Source organism: Lonchura striata, chromosome 24 (genome assembly GCF_050655825.1).
Source record: "Lonchura striata isolate lonStrDom1 chromosome 24, ASM5065582v1, whole genome shotgun sequence".
NCBI classification, from domain to species: domain Eukaryota; kingdom Metazoa; phylum Chordata; class Aves; order Passeriformes; family Estrildidae; genus Lonchura; species Lonchura striata.
The window spans coordinates 3,977,649-3,994,243 of NC_140726.1; the positions used below are offsets into that span (position 1 = coordinate 3,977,649).

Here is a 16,595-nt window from a genome sequence, read left to right on the forward strand (position 1 = left end):
GGCAGGACTACAGCTCCCAGGCTGCCCCGCCGGGCGCCGGGGAGCGGAGCGGCCGCGCACGGCCGCGGCCATGGCGTGGCGAGCGGCCCCGCGGGCGGCGGCGCGGCTGCTGCTGGGGCGCCGGGGCATCGCGTCCTGCATCGACCGTAAGGAGCGGCCGGGACCCCCGGGCCCGGGGGAGGCGGGCTGGGGGAGATGGACGGCGGCTCGGTGGCCCCGGACCTCCTGTCCCCGCCCGGAGAGATGTCCCCAGCTGGCCGTGTCACTGCCCCATGTGTCACCGCTCCCCGTGTCACCGCTCTCCGTGTCCCTCCTCTCCTGTGTCCACCGCTCCCCGTGTCCCTCCTCTCCTGTGTCACCGCTCCCCGTGTCCCTCCTCCCGTGTCCCTCCTCTCCTGTGTCACCGCTCCCGTGTCTCTCCTCCCGTGTCCCTCCTCTCCTGTGTCACCGCTCCCCGTGTCCCTCCTCTCGTGTCACCGCTCCCCGTGTCCCTCCTCCCCGTGTCCCTGCTCCCCCGTGTCACCGCTCCCAGTGTCTCTCCTCCCGTGTCCCTCCTCTCCTGTGTCCACCGCTCCCCGTGTCCCTCCTCCCGTGTCACCGCTCCCCGTGTCCCTCCTCCCCGTGTCCCTGCTCCCCTGTGTCACTGCTCCCCGTGTCCCTGCTCCCCCGTGTCACCGCTCCCCGTGTCCCGCTCCCGGTCAGGGCGGTGCGGGTGCGGACACCCCGCAGCGGGTGCCTGGCAGTGGGACAGAGCCCGCAAGGAACGGTCCTTCCCTCTCCCTGTCCCTCCTTTTACCTCTTTAGACCGCACTCATCAGTGGAATAGAACCCCTAAGGAAGGTCCTTCCCTCTCCCTGTCCCTCCTTATACCTCTTTAGACCACACTCATCAGTGGAATAGAACCCCTAAGGAAGGTCCTTCCCTCTCCCTGTCCCTCCTTATACCTCTTTAGACCACAGTCATCAGTGGAATAGAACCCCTAAGGAAGGTCCTTCCCTCTCCCTGTCCTTCCTTTTACCTTGTTAGACTGCACTCATCAGTGGGATAGAACCCACAAGGAAGGTCCGTCCTTCCCTCTCCCTGTCCCTCCCTTACCTTTGTTAGGTTTTCACGGTTTTTCAGGTTTGATAGTGAATCAAAGAATATCTGTCAAAGACAGGGGATTATAAAAAACAAGGAAAGCAGCTTTTTGTATAGGCAGACTGACAGGGCAAGGGGGAATGGATTTAAACTAAAAGAGGAGAGATTTGGGTTAGACATTAGGAAGAAATTCTTCTGGCAGAATTCCAGCTGGCACAGGTTACCCCGAAGCTGTGGATGCCCCATCCCTGGCAGTGCTGAAGGCCAGGTTGGACAGGGCTGGTCTTGCAGAAGGTGTCAGGTATTGTAACAAGATGGTCTTTAGGGTTCCTTCCAATCCAAACCATTCTGGTTCCAGAACACTTTGCAGATAGATGAATTGCTTTGCTGTCTTAATGTAACAACATTTGAAATTGAGGCAGCAGCATAGCTGTGAATTTCAGGAGAGGAACAAAACAATGTTGGATCTATGTGTTGGCGAAGCAGGAGGTTTCAAATGCAGAACCTAACTTAAGATTTAGATGCTGTTTCCAAAGGGCTGCTTTATTCTTTATTTCTCCCAAGTCTCCTTTCTTTGAAATCCCAGCACTGCTCCCTCAGATTTCTTTAGCACCGACTCAGTGAGATGGAGTGACTGTGCTCCCCTGTCCTGGCTTTCTAATGTAGTTAGCATGGAGCAGACAGAGACATGTGGGATCTTGGATTTCTTTTGTCCAAAGAAAGCCCCTCCCAAAGCCCCTTGCTCTCAGCACAGTTCATTAGATTCCTGAGGAACAGAGAAATGGTCTCTGCAGCAGAGACCCCAAACTGTTTGTGTGAGTTAAGGGGCACCTTGAAATTGTTTGGGGTATAAATGAGGTGGTTGTGCTGCTTTCCCTCAACAGACACATGTTCTCATCTATTCCTGCTTTTCTAGCATCCATTGGACTCACTGAGGATCAGAAGGAATTCCAAAAAGTTGCCTTTGATTTTGCTGCCAAGGAGATGGCTCCTTACATGGCCGAGTGGGATGAGAAGGTAGGATAGCCTCACAAGGGTTGTACTGCTCCCTTTTTCCTTCCTGAGGACATTGTGACCCACAGGTCTCACTGTGGGGTTCCTGCAACATCTCTGGAGGTTGTCATTGAAGCTGCTGCTGTAGCTGGGGAAGGGGAAATCATCAGAAATACCTTGAAGTTTTCCCAGCCAGGTTATTCAATCACCTGGATCTTGGATTCACTGCAGAAGATGGAATGTGTCTGTGTTGGTACCAGCTTTTCTTTGACCACCCAGCTGACTTAAACTCTGCAGGATGGTGGGATTCAAATTGGTAGCCCAGGGCTACCCAAAGGGACTGAACTAACCCTGAATATTCATTGGGATATCTCTCCTGCCCCAATAGGAAATATTCCCTGTGGAAACGATGAGGAAGGCAGCCCAGCTAGGATTTGGTGGGATCTATGTGAAACCAGATGTTGGTGGCTCTGGATTGTCACGGCTTGACACCTCCATAATCTTTGAAGCTCTGTCAACAGGATGTACCAGCACCACTGCTTACATGAGCATCCACAAGTGAGTGTGCCTGTGCAGGGGTGGGTGCTGTCAGCCTGGCTGCTCTGTGGGCTCTAAATCCAGCTGGAGGCAGCTCCCTCGCTGCTGCTCATTATTTATATATTTAAATGGTGACCTCGAGTACACACATCCCACTGAGGATCCCTGGATAGCAGTAAACAAATAGGCCACAAAGTACTGAGATGCCATCAAGAAGTAATTTTAGCTTTGTGGCACGCAAGATGGGATTAAGTTCTGGATTTTGTTCTCTGCTCTGCCACTTAAGCTGCCTATAGATAGTAACCTGCCTGGAAAAAGTCTTTGTGCCTTGGCCATGCTGTGACAGAGCCCAGAGGCACCACCTGACCCCAGGGCTGTCCTGATTGTACAGACATGTCCAGTGATGGGTCACTTGGCACTGAGAGCTGCAGTGATGCTGCCTCTTTCTTCAGGTGCTCTTTCCTGGAGAGGGAGCAGGGCTGGGCATGGAGGAGAGATTGAGGCTCTTAAGCAGGAGCCTGCTGTTCCACAGTGTTGGAATCTGAGGTATTGATGATTCCCAAATTGTAGAAAGTCTCTGTCTGTCAGCCCCAAGCCAAAGCAGAAGCCATAATTGGTCTGTGCTGGTTTCCAGGTTGTTTATTCTGTTTATCTCTCACATGTTCTGCTGCCCTGCCCAGCTCTGTCCTGCAGGGCAGCGTGTGGGGCTCTGCCCTCAGTGGGATGTGACAAACATTAAATACCAGAAACTCCCTGGGCTGGATTTACAAGAACGTGCCAATATCTGTCACCTACGTTGGACAGTGTGTCCCCAGCCTGAACCAACAGAAAAATGCCAACACCACAGTGAGACATGGAGGGCATGAAGGAGAAAAAGGACAAGGCACACCCAATTTCCTCCATCTTGTCCCCTTTGGACCCTTAATCTAGAATCCTAAAATTTTACTTTTGCACCTGTGCCACACTTAATTATTACTGATACCAAACACTGAGAGCTTGTAATTGATCCTGTAAGATTGAAAACTCTTTTCCATGGCCAGAGATCACAGCCAGTGTCTCTGGGGACTCTGTCCAGGGGGGTTCCTGACCCTGCCAGGGTCCCAGGCCTTCCAGAGCAGCCAGAGGGAAGCCCTGGATTCCCACACCACAGGGCAGTGGGTCTGTGGAGAATGGAAGGTGTAACAATACATTTTCAGGCCTCAGGGCTTGTGGCTCAGCTCTGTGGAGCTTTCCTGTGTTCAGCCAGGGGTGTTCCTGTACAGCCTGTGTTCAATCCTGAATGCTGCTCCTTCTCCCCCACCCCAGCATGTGTGTTTGGATGATCGACACCTTTGGCAATGAGGAGCAGCGCCGCAGGTTCTGCCCATCGCTCTGCAGCATGGAAAAGTTTGCCTCTTACTGCCTGACTGAGCCAGGTGAGCATCATCAGCCAGGACATCTCCTCTCTCTGTAACTGCACCATGGACATTGCAAAGGTCTGGAGGTGAAACGTTTCTTTCCATATTTGTGAAGCTGGGGGGAGGCAGATGATGATTGCTGAGATACTCTTGGTACAAACTCAGGGTATGATCACAGGGAGAATTTTTAGGCTCTGGACCTTCTGCTTCATTAGCTGCTTCCTTGCTTCTCACACAGGCAGTGGCAGTGATGCAGCTTCCCTGCTGACCTCAGCTCAGAGGAAGGGGGATACCTACATCCTGAATGGCTCCAAGGTACCTCTTTGCTCCTGCTAAAGTGGCCTGGGTCTCACTGTCCGTCCCATTCCTGCTGTCTCCTCACCTCTGTGCATTCTCCCAAGGCAAGACGTGCTCTGCAGAGCTTTCACCAGCTGGCTCCCTGAATGCCTCTGGCTGTGGGGTCTTTGCCTCTCCATTTCTGTACCCTGCCAGCTGCTGCTGTGGGCTCAGGGTTAGTCTGCAAATCCCCCCAAAGCCTCACTTTTCTCATTGTGCCCTCCTGCAGGCCTTCATCAGCGGGGGAGGTGACACCGACGTGTACGTGGTCATGTGTCGCACAGGGGGCCCGGGCCCCAAGGGCATCTCCTGCCTCGTGCTGGAGAAGGGAATGCCAGGGCTCAGCTTTGGCAAGAAGGAGAAGAAGGTAAGAGCCTTGGTTTGTGCTTCCTGTGTGCTTGAGGGAAGTGCAGGGCAGAGATCACAGAATCATCAAGAATGGAAAGACCTCCAAATCCATTGAGTTCAACCTGTGACTGATCCTCACTTGTCAGCCAGAGCTCTGAGTGCCACATCCAGGCACTCCTTAAACACCTGCAGGGGTGGTGACTCAATTACCTCCTTGGACAGCCCATTCCAATGCCTCACAGCCTTTTCCATGGAGAATTTCTTCCTGATGTGTAATCCGAGCCTCCCCTGCACAGCTTGAGGCTGTGTCCTGTGGTCCCAATGAGCTTGTCTGTGCAAAGTGTTGGAGACCTCTTCATGGATGGGATTGGAGTCCCATCCATTGAGTCCCAAACCATTGGCATGGTTTTACCAAGTGGTGAAGTTTGCCAATACCCATCCCTTTGGTAAATGAAGGATTTTAGTCTCAGGAACATCAAGATCACTGGATTTGTGCCTCTTCTCAAAAACACCCATTCCACTTTCCACACTGAGGCCAAACCATGCAGAGCACGGGTGCTTTGTGCCAGCTTGGCAGTGAGACTGAGGGCCTGGGAGCAGGCTGGTGGTTCTGTGCTGGAGCTGTGCTGCTCCTCAGGCAGTCTGGAAGGAGCTCTGTTTTTTCCCAGGTAGGCTGGAATTCCCAGCCAACTCGAGCAGTGATCTTTGAGGACTGCGTTGTTCCTGTGGACAACCGGCTGGGAGCCGAGGGGCAGGGATTCAGCATCGCCATGCAGGGCCTCAATGGAGGCAGGATAAACATCGGTGAGAAAGCCAAAGAGCCAAGGGAGGAGGGCACCATCTTCTTCTTGTCTGTCTGACCTTAACTCCATGTCCTTGGCTTCTCCCACCAGCTTCTTGTTCGTTAGGAGCTGCTCACGCCTCAGTTCTGCTGGCTCAGGAGCACCTCAGTGTCCGCAAACAATTCGGGGAGCCCCTCGCCAACAACCAGGTGAGCCTGGGGGTGGCCTGAGAATGAGGGATGCCCTTCACTCCCAGGAATTCAGGAAGTCAGGAACGCTTTCCTGAGCGAGGGAGGCCTGAGCCCTGCCTGGCGGTGGCGGGGCTGAGCGCAGGAGGTGCTGAGGGAGCTTTGCTGTCCCTGGCAGTACCTGCAGTTCGGGCTGGCGGAGATGGCCACGCGGCTGCTGGCGGCGCGGCTCATGGTGCGCAACGCGGCGCGGGCGCTGCAGGAGGGCCGCCGGGACGCGGCCGTGCTCTGCTCCATGGCCAAGCTCTTTGCCACCGACGAGTGCTTCGGGGTAAGTCCCTCAAACGCCTCGTGGGATGCTCGTGACAAGCGTGGAGACGCCCCCGCTTAATGCCCGGAGTGTCAGGGAGAAGTTTGTTCTTTTCCCTGAAAAAGCTTAATTTTTTTTTTTTTAAATCTTAAAATTAATATGATTTAATTTTAAATTATTTTTATTAAGTTATTATACGGAGGCGCGTTTCCATGGAAACCAGCTCCCTCCAGCCCCTCCCCTGAGTGGCCGCCAGGTGGCGATCGGGCGGTTCGGGTTTGCAAACGGAAAATTCGGCAAAAATCGCCTTATTCCCTAAAAATATCCATCCCTGGGGATCTCTGTACCCATCCCTGGGTATCTCTACCCATCCCTGAGTATCTATACTCATCCCTGGGGATTTCTGTACCCATCCCTGGGTATCTGTACCCATCTCTGGATATCTTTGTACCCATCCCTGGGTATCTCTACCCATATCTGGGTATCTCTACCCATGTCTGGGTATCTGTACCCATCCCTGGGTACCTGTACCCGTATCTGGGCATCTCTACCCATCCCTGGGGATCTCTGTACCCATCCCTGGGGATCTGTCCCAATCCCTGGGTATTTCTGTGCATTGCTGTTCACATAAACACACCCTTGGTGTAAAACAGGGAACATGATAGCACCGAGGGCAGCACTGATGGGACCTGACAGTCACACCATGTTTTTAAGAAATGTGATAAGGTGAACAGGAAAAAAAGTGAGCCCAGGTTCCTGGGTGCTTACCGAGCTTCTGCCAGTGTCGTGTCCTGCACAAGCCACCTCACAGCAGTGTTTTTATCCCCTTAGATCTGTAACCAGGCTCTGCAGATGCACGGGGGCTATGGCTACCTGAAGGATTACGCAGTGCAGCAATTTATGAGAGACATCAGAGTCCACCAGATCCTGGAAGGTAAAAGATGTTCCTATTACAAATGAAGTGGCACTGGGGTTAGGAGAAAAACTCCCCTGAAGGCCCCCACCTTCCCACAGGAGTCTGAATCTTGGGTTTCAGAGCCCTGCTCTGCTCTGAGTGTGGGGTGTGCCATGTGTGAGTGCCCTGGCCAGGAGCTCTGGCTGTGTGGGAGCAGAGGAAGATATTTAGTTGGCTATTTTAAGAGTCTTACAGCAGAGGAAGATATTTAGTTGTCATGTTAGCAATGCCTCTGTCCAGTTTCATCCCATTACTTGTGGCCACGTGATGATTCTCCCTAACAATTCCTCTCCTGTGATTTTGGTCTGTTTGCACTCCTTGACATCGTGTCTCTAGCAGTATCTGGCCTTTTCTAACCTCACTTTAGCCTCCTAAATATTTTGTTTTCCCTGCTTTGAAATCCCCTCACCTACAACCAGGGTGCCTGGTAAGGGACATGCTCTTTCTTACACCGAGTGGGTTTGTAGCCTGGGTGTGGTGTATGTGTTAAATGTACAGCAGAGAGCTGAGATGCTGCTATAAATCCAGTTCTGCTCAATGCCTGGTCCTGCATCCTCCCAACACCCCTTGGGAAAGCAGCACCAGCTTTCCCAAGCAATGTGCTGGCACTTGGCAGTGGGGTTTTGGCCCAACCCCTCCTAAATGCCACTTCAGCTGGTGGGAAGAGCTCCTCTGTGCTGTGAACTGCACATCAGGGGAGAGCTCTCTTGGCCTTTTGAGGGGGGAAATAATGCACCGTGCCTTAACTGTGTTTCCTTTGCATCCCCATCCTGCTGCAGGTACCAACGAGGTCATGAGGATGATTGTGGCCAGGAATCTGCTACAGGGCTGAAGCCAGGAGCCTTAAAATCCCTCCATCTGTTACAGCTCGGCCTGTTTCCCTCCCCTGCTGGCCAGCTCTCTCCCTGGGAGTGGAGAGGGGGATACCCCACTGGAAACAGCCTTCCTGCCTTAGCCACAGCTGGGTGGCACAGCTGCACGCCGTGCCTGGCAGAGCTGCTGGCACCAGGCTGCCATTGTGCAGCCAGAAATCACAGCTGAATGCAAGCCTCTGTCTCCAAATCCTGCTCCTGGCCTGCTTGCCACACATCCTCCTTGGAAAAAGGAGCACCAGAGCTGCTGCTCACCTCTGCTGAGTCAGGACTGAAATGGCAGCCTCGGGCAGAGGTGTGGCCTGAGCCCATGGGATCACTGAAATCATTGTTTTAAAGGAATTAACTGCTCACAGCACCCCTGGGAACAGATGATCACAGGCTCTAACCAGAGCTTTTAATCCCTGAATGCCTCTTCTTTAGCTAGAATCACTCCCTCTTTTCCCAGCAAACTTTTCTTGATGTCCCATCCACTGCTTGTTCTCTGTATTCTCACCACATCTTGGTGCTTAATCTCAAAGAAGCCTTTGCAGCACAGAAGTGCAACTGAAAAACTAAATTTATGTACAGGAATAATGAATTCTGTGGCCTCCAATCAGTGAGACTGTGAACAATGTAAGGGGAGTAAAAATATTGGTAAATTAAACTGTTTTTTCCTCTCGGGTTTGGAATCAATAAAGCAATGATAGAAATGTTACTGGAGTGAAAATCATGGTAATTTCCTTCTGTGGTATTTCAGGTGTTTAAACAGAAGTAACAGAATTTTTGGAGTAGGTGTTGCAAAATAGTTCTGCTTGAGGGCTTCTTAGGTAATGTCTTTGTTAACCCCTTCAGGTCAGGCAGCTGTTTTTTCTCAGCAGTACTTGGCGGGGGAAGATGACAGAGCATTACCAGCAGAATCACAGAATGGGTTAGGTTGGAAGGGACCTTAAAGCCTTAAACTCATTCCAGCCCCTGCCGTGTGCAGGGACACCCTCCACTTGTTTTATCTCAGTTTCTACTGGTGCTGGCAGGCCCTGAAAATCATTATATATATATACACACACTCTCTCATTTTATTGCACAGTGAATTTGCCCCACAGAGCAGCGAGGGCAGTTTAAAGGATAAACACCCGTGCCTCAAAGAGAAACAGCCACCTGCCCACTGGGGAGACCTGCCTGCCCAGGGATGGATGTCCTGGGGCTGGGAGGGTCTCTGAGCAGTGGGAAGGGGCTCTGGCTGGCAGGGAGGGGTCTCCAGCCGGGGTCTCTGCCCGGGGCCCCTGTCTGAAGCCTCTCTGCAGGGTCTCCATGGGGAGTTTCTGGCCAGAGCTCTCTTCTGGGGGCTCTGTCGTGGGTCCTGCCCAGGCTCGCAGTGCAGGTTCTCTTCTGGGGGCTCTGGTGGGCCTGTCTGTGGGACCCTGCCCGGGGGCTGTCTGCTGGGGTTCTCTCCCTGTCCATGGTCTCAGCCTGGGCTCTCTCAGGGGCTCTCTCTCATCTGGACTCTCTCCTGGTGCTCTCTGTCCATGTTATCTGTCCCATCTCTCTATCCATGTTCTCTATCCATGTTCTCTGCCTGTGCTCTCTGTCCATGTTCTCTGTCCCATCTGTCTATCCACATTCCCTGTCCATGCTCTCTATCCCATGTTCCCTATCCATGTTCTCTGTCCACGTTCTCTCTCTACCCATGTTCTCTGTCCTGTATCTCTGTCCCGTCTCTCAGTCCATGTTCCCTGTCCATGTTCTCTATCCACATTCACCTATCCCATGTTCTCTATCCACATTCCCTATCCCATGTTCCCTGTCCATGTTCCCTATCCCAGTTCCCTCTCCCGGTTCCCTCTCCCACATTCCCTATCCCCGTTCCCTCTCCCACGCTCCCTATCCCCGTTCCCTCTCCCACATTCCCTATCCCTGTTCCCTATCCCTGTTCCCTATCCCACATTCCCTATCCCCGTTCCCTATCCACATTCCCTCTCCCACATTCCCTATCCCCGTTCTCTATCCCTGTTCCCTATCCCACGCTCCCCTCTCCCACATTCCCTATCCCACATTCCCTACCCCGGTTCTCTCTCCCACATTCCCTATCCCACATTCCCTGTCCCCGTTCCCTCTCCCACATTCCCTATCCCACATTCCCTGTCCCCGTTCTCTCTCCCACATTCCCTATCCCACATTCCCTGTCCCCGTTCCCTCTCCCACATTCCCTATCCCACATTCCCTATCCCCGTTCCCTATCCCCGTTCCCTACCCCGGTTCCCTATCCCACATTCCCTACCCCGGTTCCCTTTCCCACATTCCCTATCCCCGTTCCCTATCCCGGTTCCCTCTCCCACATTCCCTCTCCCACGCTCCCTATCCCACATTCCCTATCCCCGTTCCCTATCCCCGTTCCCTATCCCGGTTCCCTCTCCCACATTCCCTCTCCCACGCTCCCTATCCCACATTCCCTATCCCCGTTCCCTACCCCGGTTCCCTATCCCACATTCCCTACCCCGGTTCCCTATCCCACATTCCCTATCCCCGTTCCCTATCCCCGTTCCCTCTCCCACATTCCCTCTCCCACGCTCCCTATCCCACATTCCCTATCCCCGTTCCCTATCCCGGTTCCCTCTCCCACATTCCCTATCCCCGTTCCCTATCCCACATTCCCTATCCCGGTTCCCTCTCCCCCATTCCCTATCCCCATTCCCTATCCCACATTCCCTTACCCTGTTCCCTATCCCACATTCCCTATCCCGGTTCCCTATCCCACACTCCCCATCCCCGTTCCCTACCCCGTCCCTCGCTCCCTCTCAGGCCCCGCCCCTCGGGCGCGCGCGCCCCTCGGGCAGCCAATGGGCGGCGGGGGCGGGCCCGGGGGCGGGGCGGGCGCGCGCCGAGTCCGCGCCCGGCGGGCCGGGGTTCGGCCGGGGCGCGGGCCGGGGGTCCCGGGGCGCGGGGGATCCGGGGCTCGGGGGGCTCGGCGGGCCCGGGGTCCCGGTCCCTCGGTTCCCCCGCCATGTGGCCGTGCGGGGGCCGGCGGCAGCGCCGCCTCGGGGGCGTCGCGCTGCTCCTCGTGCTGCTGTGGCTGCTGCTGCGCAGGTGAGACCCGGCGCGGGGCGGGGGGCGCGGGGGTCGCCCCGGGGCGGCGGGGCCGGTGTCGTTCGAGTGTCGCTGCCCGGGTGTCGCTGCCCCGCCGGGCGCAGGCCCCGCCGCCGGGAGCGGGCTGGCCGCGGTAGGACTGCGCATGGATGGAACCGCCGGCGCCGCTGGAGGGGAGAAGGGTTATTAACGTGATTAGCGTAATTAGCATAATTAGCGTCCGCGCGTCCTGCGCGCTGCCGGGGAATTAACGGGCGGGAGGCAGGCTCGGTGCATCCCTCTTTTCCGCTGGGAGCCCTCCGCTCCATCATTCCCGCAGCGGAGCGGCGGCGTGGGGAGCCTGGGCGAGTGCCGCCGTGCCGGAGCGAGCCCGAGCTTTACATAAGCGCTGCCCCCGGTACCGCAGCTCGCCGAGCGGCGGGGACAGCCCCGCTGCCGGCCACGGAGCCGCTCTGCCTCGGCTCCCGCTCCTGCCGGCCTCGGCTCGGGCGGGTTTTGCATCATCGCGGCGCGGGTGGATGATGCGCGCCGCCAATCCATGGCCCCGGCGCATCTCGCCCGGCTCCGGGGCTCCCCGGCCTTGTTTCCCTCTCTGCGGCCTCCGCTGGGCTGCCTCTCCCTGCGGAATCCCCCGAGCAGTGCGGTGCCATGCCCAGCTCGCCAGTCTAACCCTGTCACCTTCCTTCTGCTGCTCTGTTTCACACTCCAGACCAGCAGCTGGCCCTCCGTAGCAGCAAGAAGTTGTTGGAGGTTCTGGCCTGAAGCCCGCATGGTTTAGATCACGTTCATTCTGGGGATGATGCTCTTTCCCAGAGGAACATCCCGTGTTTGTGGCTTCCAGATGTCAGGAACTCCTCTGTCCCTCACAGCTGGAAAATACACATGGATATGTATGGAGATGTAATATAGTTATTTATTGCCAGCTGGATTGTTTTATAACATGTTCTTAAAATCATAGTTGGAAGTAAACCTGATCCTCAGAGCTATGAAAAAGCTTTAATAAATCTCTGCATAATTAGAAGCAAAATTCTTGCACAGCTGGCCTTGGATTTGTGCCACCTGGGTTCTTAGGGAAGATTATTGCAAACTGATACCTGATGGAGGCACAGAATCTGTCTCCTGTATGAGTGCAGAATAAACCCCTGAGTGCAGAATAAACTTCTACAGAAGTTTCCCCATGGTCTCTGAGCACAGGGGCTGTGCAGGGCAGCGAGCTGGGAGCCAGGGCAGCTCACAACATTCAATTTCCCCTGCCAGAGGAAGCCCAGAATAAACAGCAAAGCTCTTGGAGATCTCAGTGGAGTTTAGGGATTAGCAGCCAAGTCCCTTGTCCTCTGAAGCACATCCTTTAGCATCAGCAAAGAAATTATTGGCTTTTTTCCCTGGTTTGGCTGTTTTCTTTTCCATCACCTTTTTCTCCCAGCTGCTCTGGTTATGGGGTGGTTGAACACCAAAGGTTGGTGTTCAATCAGAGAGATTTTTCAAATCTCTCTTGCAGAGAGCACTTCAGCCACGTTTGTGTTTCACAGGCATGAACACCATGGCTGTTTGCTTCAGGAGTTAATTGGGACTTTCCTTTTACATGTGTTGTATTTTGTACTTCATATTCCATCTTACAAAGGCTTGTTCTATCTCATTGGACTAACTTGTCCAGTCTAAATTCAGAGTCTCTTCTCTGGGGTTAGTTGGTAATGGATTGGTTGGTTTTGGGGTTTTTTTACAAAAGTTACTTCCCTGAGGCAGGGATGAAATCACAGAACCATGGAATCCTAAAATTTGGGTGGGAAAGGATATTAAAGATGAGCCAGTCCCACTCCCTGCCATGGCCAGGGACACCTTCCACTATCCCAGGTTGCTCCCAGCCCCATCCAGCCTGACCTGGAAACACTCCCAGGAATGGCTGCTGAGACTGACAAAGAAGGCCAGGAACTTTTAACAAAGTTTAAAAAAATATATATTATTTGCAACCTGTTCTGTCATTATAGAAATGAGATACTAGGAGCTATAAATTGCTCTCAGGAGGAAGTACAGAGTCCAGGTACACTTTGAACTCTGGCAGTCCAGCTCAGGGTAACAGGATGAAGCTCTGCTGAGTCACAGCAATGTTTCTTCCTGAGGTTACTTGAACAGATCCTAATGAGAAATGTCGGTTTCAGGATATCTTGGGTCATGTGTTCAAAATACTGGGAGCCTGGGAACTTCCTACCAGCCCTTCTTGGGGAGAAAAGGCAGTGGAGCTGGGGAGTTTTAAAGTAGGAAACTTGATGGGAATGTGCCAGGTTAGTTATGCCTGGGATTAACAAGATGAGCTTAAGTGATTAGTTTATTTTTATCTGGCTGTGTGTTCTTCCTGAGTACAGCCTTCATTCTGGCACCAGTCAGCAGCACTTCTGTGGGCAGGGGTAATTTGGGGCTCTACCTAGCTAAGAAACAGCTTGGAGTCTCTTTTCCAACCTGATCTTTAAAAACTGGAGTTTTGCATCTCCAGACCCTTTGAGCTTTCCACCTCAGGAAAACAGAAGTAGTTGTAGCTGCTGGTTTGGTTTGCCAAGTTACAATCTGTAATTTAGCAGCGCAGAGGGCCAGGTGGCCATGGGTTATCCTGTTTGGATTTTGAGAACCCTTTCCCCTGCTGCTGAAATTCGTGACAATTCCTTGGGAGCATTTCCCAGCCTCGTGCCATCATTCTCTGGCTGTGCTTCTCGAGCAGAAGAGCGTGTTAGGTCCTGTTCTTACTCAGGCAGCCACGCTTTAAATGTGGCAGATTGGTGTTTTGTTTTCATTTCTCCTACCTGGGCTGCACTATCATCAAGAGCTGGTGTTATCACCCCCCTCCTCCTTGCTCAGCACGGTTTCTGTGAATGGCTGGACAATCAGTGGGAGTCTCCTTGTCTGCAGGCAGTGAATATCTAATCTGGCTTCCTTTTCCAGGTATTACCCCTGCCTGCTGCCGGTTGTTTCAGAGCCCTGTGAGAATGCTGTGCTACTCAGGTACCCTCTGAGCTTATCAGCCAGCCCGTGCAGTTCCCTGCAAGCCTTAGACTCAGCTTCTTTTAGTCCCCCTGGCCTGTCAGAGGACGGGCAGACTGCTGGTTAGCAACCCCTGTGAGCCACGAGCTCTGAGCATCCTCACCCTCTGCTAACAACTGCTTTACACCTAGCCTAGGCAGCAGCTGGAGGCTTAGGTGTTCCTCTCCTCTCTCTCTGTGATGTTCCTCCCAAATCTGTGAGTCATTCCTGCTTTCTGGAGCTGGGAATTCATTGCTGACATCTGGCTCTGATAAAGAACAAGCTGCCATTGTCTGACCCTCTGTGTGTTGATGGGGTGGGCTGAGGGAGGCAGGGACACTGCTCTCTGTGTCTGGTTGGTGAAATGGGGTTTTGGTTCAGCCAAAGTGAGCGGGGAGCTTGCAAGGCCATGAGTAGTGCAGGAGCTGACCTGAGAGGAGCTATGACAGTAGGAGTGCTCACCCTGGGAAGTGCTGAGGAGCTGCTGGTCCCATGGCTCTGGTTCTTCTGGCAAATAATATTTTCAGGATTAACACGAGCAGTGATGTGGGCAGAGGTAAATTTGTGGTGACAGCTGATTTAGTCTCTCCTGAGTGATGAATATAATCCAGGGAGTTCATTAAACTGAGGAAAAGGCTCTCTGTTCACAGGGAACAGGTGAGGAGGTTTTATTTTTTTCCATGCCGTAGTCCCCAAGACATTTGGGATGGCAGTGAAGAGATGCAGCTGCTGTTGGAATGTGGGTCTGGAAATCGGGGACATGCAAAGCAGGGAGATGTTGGATTCCATAAGTTATGGAAATGTTTGTGAGTTTTGTAAGTGAAAATGTGCCCGTCCATGATTTCAGCAAGTGAGTTTCCTGCTCTGTGCCTGAACAGTGTCAGTTGTAGAGCGTGGCACAGTGGCTTGGCAATTCAGGGGCGAAGCAGCCAGTGAAATGGATTTAAATCTGCATTTAGGAAGATCTCCCAACTGGCTCAAAGCCTTCTGAACAATTTCTGAGTTCTGTAGGACTGAGAGTGTAGCTTGCTTGAGGAGCAGGAAGGTCAGAGCCGGTCCTGCCGGGTGAGGTGCAGCGAGGAGGACTCATTCCTTCCCCAGGCCTGGCTGCTCACACATCTCCTTTTCTCTTCCAGGTTTAACTGGAGCGAGCTGACCCCTCTGGGGCTGTGGGGGAGGACCCTGGGCTTGCAGACAGAGAACTCCCAGTTCCTGCTGGAAGGGATGCCCTTCCGCATATTCGGGGGATCCATGCACTACTTCCGAGTGCCCCGCGAGTACTGGGAGGATCGGATGCTCAAAATGAGAGCCTGTGGCCTCAATACCCTCACCACGTAAGTGTCCTCCCTGCCCAGCCTCTCCACTGGGCCATCACCATCTCTTTCCATGCTTCTTATGATTTATTAAAAAAATATGGACATTGATCTAGTACCGATATCCAACCGTGACGGACGAAAACTCTCTAACAGTTTAAAGTTAGACAGTGTGTGTTTATTGTGTGTGGGATCACTCCCAAATCCACACCTCAGCTTCCAGGTGATTACAGAGCCTTTTTATCCATACAAGTATTGAATACCCAAAATACAAATACATATTCATCATTTTGGTACATCCCATTCCTCGCTTCCTATGCTGATCACTCCAAAAGCCATTCAGCATGCGTGGTTTGTTCCTTGGAATGGGTCGGTGTCCCTTCCATGGGGAGGGGTCCCAAAATGAGGAAGTCAATGAAATCTTCAAATATGACAAATGAACTCTTGGTAGAACTTCCATTCCTTGTCTTCAGTTGGTTTCAGAACAGAGGAGGCCACAATTGTCTGATGTTTCTAAAAGCTCTTTGTCAGTTTGTGTATTCTTCATTATAAACCCAGCTAACTCAACATTGTGCTGACAAGCAATCAATTATTAGTTAACTACTAATTCCTAACTTTATCAAGGCCTACTCATTTATTATTATTATTTTAATTAACTCTAATAAGGCTTATTTCTAACTAAAATCTTAGCTCCTCTAAAATTTTTTAATTCCTTAAAGTTTACATTTCACTTATTGTGGGAAAAGAATAGTGGGGCCTCAGTTTTCCTTGGAGCATGCCAGGCCTCACCCTTCACCTACGCTGCCCTCGCTCTGCTTTGCAGGTACGTGCCGTGGAACCTGCACGAGAAGGAGAGAGGCAAGTTTGACTTCAGTAAAAACCTGGATCTAAGGTATGTGGCACAGACAGCTGTTATGAAATACTGTTCTGGTTTGAAAGCAAAACCAGCGAGAGACTCCAAGTCAGAAGTGCAATTTATTAGGAAAAGGGGAAAAAAAAATCAAACCAAAATACATGCAGTAATTAAAAAGAAAAACCACAGAGTCAGAATACAGCGTGACACCCTGTTGGTCAGGGTGTCGGTAGCCATCCAAATTGGAGTGGCTTCAGCCCTCCTGGAGGGGCAGATGTGGTTCTGTGGGAGCAGGGATCCTGTAGAAGGGTGGAGTCTTCCTCTGAAGATCAGTGGAAAAGGCATCTGTTCCTCTGGGAATCCAGTGGAAAGGCTGAGTCTGGTGTCCCAAAAACGCAGATTATATCCAGGTAGGAATGGTTGGCTCCTCCCTCTGGGCAGAGCATCTCCCAGGGGGAGCTGTAATTTTCTCAGCCATGCAGTGACAGTCAATAGCCCATTAACAGCAGATGTCTCCCCTGAGGGAGGATTGGTTTGTGGAAGAGATAAAGAAAACTGC

General features: G+C 52.8%; 2 protein-coding genes across 5 annotated transcripts in view; both read left to right on the plus strand.

Moving 5' to 3' along the window:
* Positions 1–38: 38 nt before the first annotated feature.
* ACAD8 (acyl-CoA dehydrogenase family member 8) lies at positions 39–8,495 on the plus strand. The gene is made up of 11 exons (XM_021525853.3): positions 39–146; positions 1,997–2,097; positions 2,462–2,631; positions 3,916–4,025; positions 4,246–4,322; positions 4,573–4,710; positions 5,360–5,495; positions 5,585–5,682; positions 5,840–5,992; positions 6,803–6,905; positions 7,706–8,495. The coding sequence occupies exons 1-11, from the start codon at positions 71–73 to the stop codon at positions 7,756–7,758; spliced, it is 1,215 nt and encodes a 404-aa protein (XP_021381528.3). The 5' UTR covers positions 39–70; the 3' UTR covers positions 7,759–8,495.
* A 2,206-nt stretch (positions 8,496–10,701) lies between these two features.
* The window catches only part of LOC110468175 (beta-galactosidase-1-like protein 2), a 28,208-nt gene continuing 22,314 nt past the window's right edge, over positions 10,702–16,595 (plus strand). For 2 of the 4 annotated variants that reach the window (XM_021525814.4, XM_021525815.4), the window contains exons 1-4: positions 10,710–10,861; positions 13,793–13,852; positions 15,007–15,204; positions 16,007–16,075. In XM_021525814.4, coding sequence (XP_021381489.3) covers positions 10,779–10,861; positions 13,793–13,852; positions 15,007–15,204; positions 16,007–16,075 — 410 coding nt within the window. In that variant the 5' untranslated portion in view covers positions 10,710–10,778. Of the gene's footprint in view, positions 10,862–13,792; positions 13,853–15,006; positions 15,205–16,006; positions 16,076–16,595 lie in introns of all 4 variants that reach the window. The other 2 variants (XM_021525816.3, XM_021525817.3) reach the window with 1 other exon arrangement.